The following is a 2064-nucleotide window of genomic DNA, read 5'->3' as shown; positions in this document are numbered from 1 at the left end:
GAAAAATCTCAAAGCTCTTGAAAGCTAAGTTTGATGATGCGTATTACTGCTGGACAGTAACGCCTCCTGACATCCAACGTCCCTATTTTGAAGACTTTGCGGTATTATATTATTAACAGATTTTTATGTCAGATTTGCTTACTACTTACAAACAAATTTGTTGATGTGTAGCAAGGACACCACTGGGATCGCTCGATCACCACACTTGTACGAGATGAGTTTGAAATCATCTGTCTTAATCGGATGAAAGGAATGGTGTGTCAAGCAAAGAGGAAAGGCATACGACCAGCTTGGATTGGAGATACATTGTGGAAAAAAATGTGCGCTTACTGGGCCACTGATGCAGCCAAGAAAAAGAGTGAAACCGCATCAAACAGTAGGAACTCTGACCGTGGTGGACTTGGGCCATTCAAGCACTTCGCAGGACAAATGTCCTTCTTACGGATTCAGCAAAATATGGTAACATACATGAACAATAACATTGTAAATTATAAGGTTTCATATTTTTCTGTTTCAAGTTCATTTTATAATTGTAGGAAGCAGAATTGGGCAGACCTGTCAGTATTGGAGAAGTGTTTTTAAAGACTCATACTAAGGCTGATGGGACATTTAGTGATCTGAAGGCTGAGCAGATCGCCCAAGCTTATGAAAAGAAATTAGATGAGAAGATGTCCCAGGTTGAACAAGACGTGTGTGTGAATGGTGGTGATAGTTCTTACATTCCTGAGCTTTCACCAGCTGAAATGAATGAGATCTTTCTTGAGGTAAACCATATAAACCATTGTAAAGTTTTTAATAAAGTTTTGTTAGCTATTAATAAGTGAAAGATTTCATTATTTTCAGACTACTACTTTGGATATGAGAGGACATGAGTATGGACTTGGTAGCCTTCTTCCACTATATGGCAACAAAAAGAGAAAAGGAGGTCCTGGAACTTCAACTTCTTCTGCATTTGCACACTTGCAACAACAACTTGAAGCTTCTCAACGTCTAATTGAAGAGCAAGCAGCGGCAAATACTCGACGTGATGCTGAAACCGCAGCAGCCAATGCTCGACGTGATGCTGAAACAGCAGCTCGAGATGCAGAGCATCAAAGCCAGATCAATACTTTGAAGATGCTGCTCACCTATATGCAAGGTAAAGACCCATCATTCTCGGAGTTTATGATCGCAGCGTCTGCATCTGCGACAACTACTCCTATGCCATAAGTAGTTAATAAGTTCTTTTTTGGTTGGCAAAGATAAGTAGTTTATGATTTCTTTTTTTGGTTGGCAAAGATAAGTAGTTTATGATTTCTTTTTTTGGTTGGCAAAGATAAGTAGTTTATGATTTCTTTTTTTGGTTGGCAAAGATAAGTAGTTTATGATTTCTTTTTTTGGTTGGCAAAGATAAGTAGTTTATGATTTCTTTTTTTGGTTGGCAAAGATAAGTAGTTTATGATTTCTTTTTTTGGTTGGCAAAGATAAGTAGTTTATGATTTCTTTTTTTGGTTGGCAAAGATAAGTAGTTTATGATTTCTTTTTTTGGTTGCCAATGATAAGTAGTTCATAACTCCTTTTTGGGTTGGCAAAGATAAGTAGTTGCCATTTGTATAAAACAAAAATCTTAAGTATTTTGTATTTTAAAGTTTAAGGAATTCAATGGATGTTCCAAAATTAGTATCAAAACTAGATTTTATTAATATTCTACTTTCAGATTATAATTTAGCAACTAAATATACAAATAATGTTGTTACAAATCAGTCAGCATAATCCCAACTATATTGCCACAACATTACAAATAATATAGTTGCAAATCAGTCATTATATTTTGTGACAATTTTGCAACTCTCAAAAGTGTGTAGTTGCAAATCAGTCGCTCTACTTATAACAATGCAGTTGCAAAATAGTCACTATATTTTGTGACTTAATTGAGACTACCTAATATTATACAGTTGCTTATATGTTATTAATATTTGTGACTAAATTAGGACTGCATTAACCAAAGTAGTAGCTAATTAGCGATAAACATTTTGTGAAATAAATTAGTTGCTAATTGGTAACAACAATATAAATATTTGCAAC

The 2064-nt window shown here is 34.9% G+C and overlaps 1 protein-coding gene across 1 annotated transcript in view; it reads left to right on the top strand.

Moving 5' to 3' along the window:
- The window catches only part of LOC106314712, a 9460-nt gene extending 8251 nt beyond the window's left edge, over window positions 1–1209 (top strand). Inside the window, exons 2-4 of the mRNA XM_013752541.1 lie at window positions 172–459; window positions 537–764; window positions 844–1209. Of these exons, the coding sequence (XP_013607995.1) occupies window positions 172–459; window positions 537–764; window positions 844–1209 (882 nt within the window). The remainder of the gene's footprint in view (window positions 1–171; window positions 460–536; window positions 765–843) is intronic.
- The last annotated feature ends 855 nt before the right edge of the window (window positions 1210–2064 follow it).

Source organism: Brassica oleracea, chromosome C9 (assembly GCF_000695525.1).
Source record: "Brassica oleracea var. oleracea cultivar TO1000 chromosome C9, BOL, whole genome shotgun sequence".
In the NCBI taxonomy this organism is placed as follows: domain Eukaryota; kingdom Viridiplantae; phylum Streptophyta; class Magnoliopsida; order Brassicales; family Brassicaceae; genus Brassica; species Brassica oleracea.
This window is presented reverse-complemented; position numbering and strand designations above follow the sequence as displayed.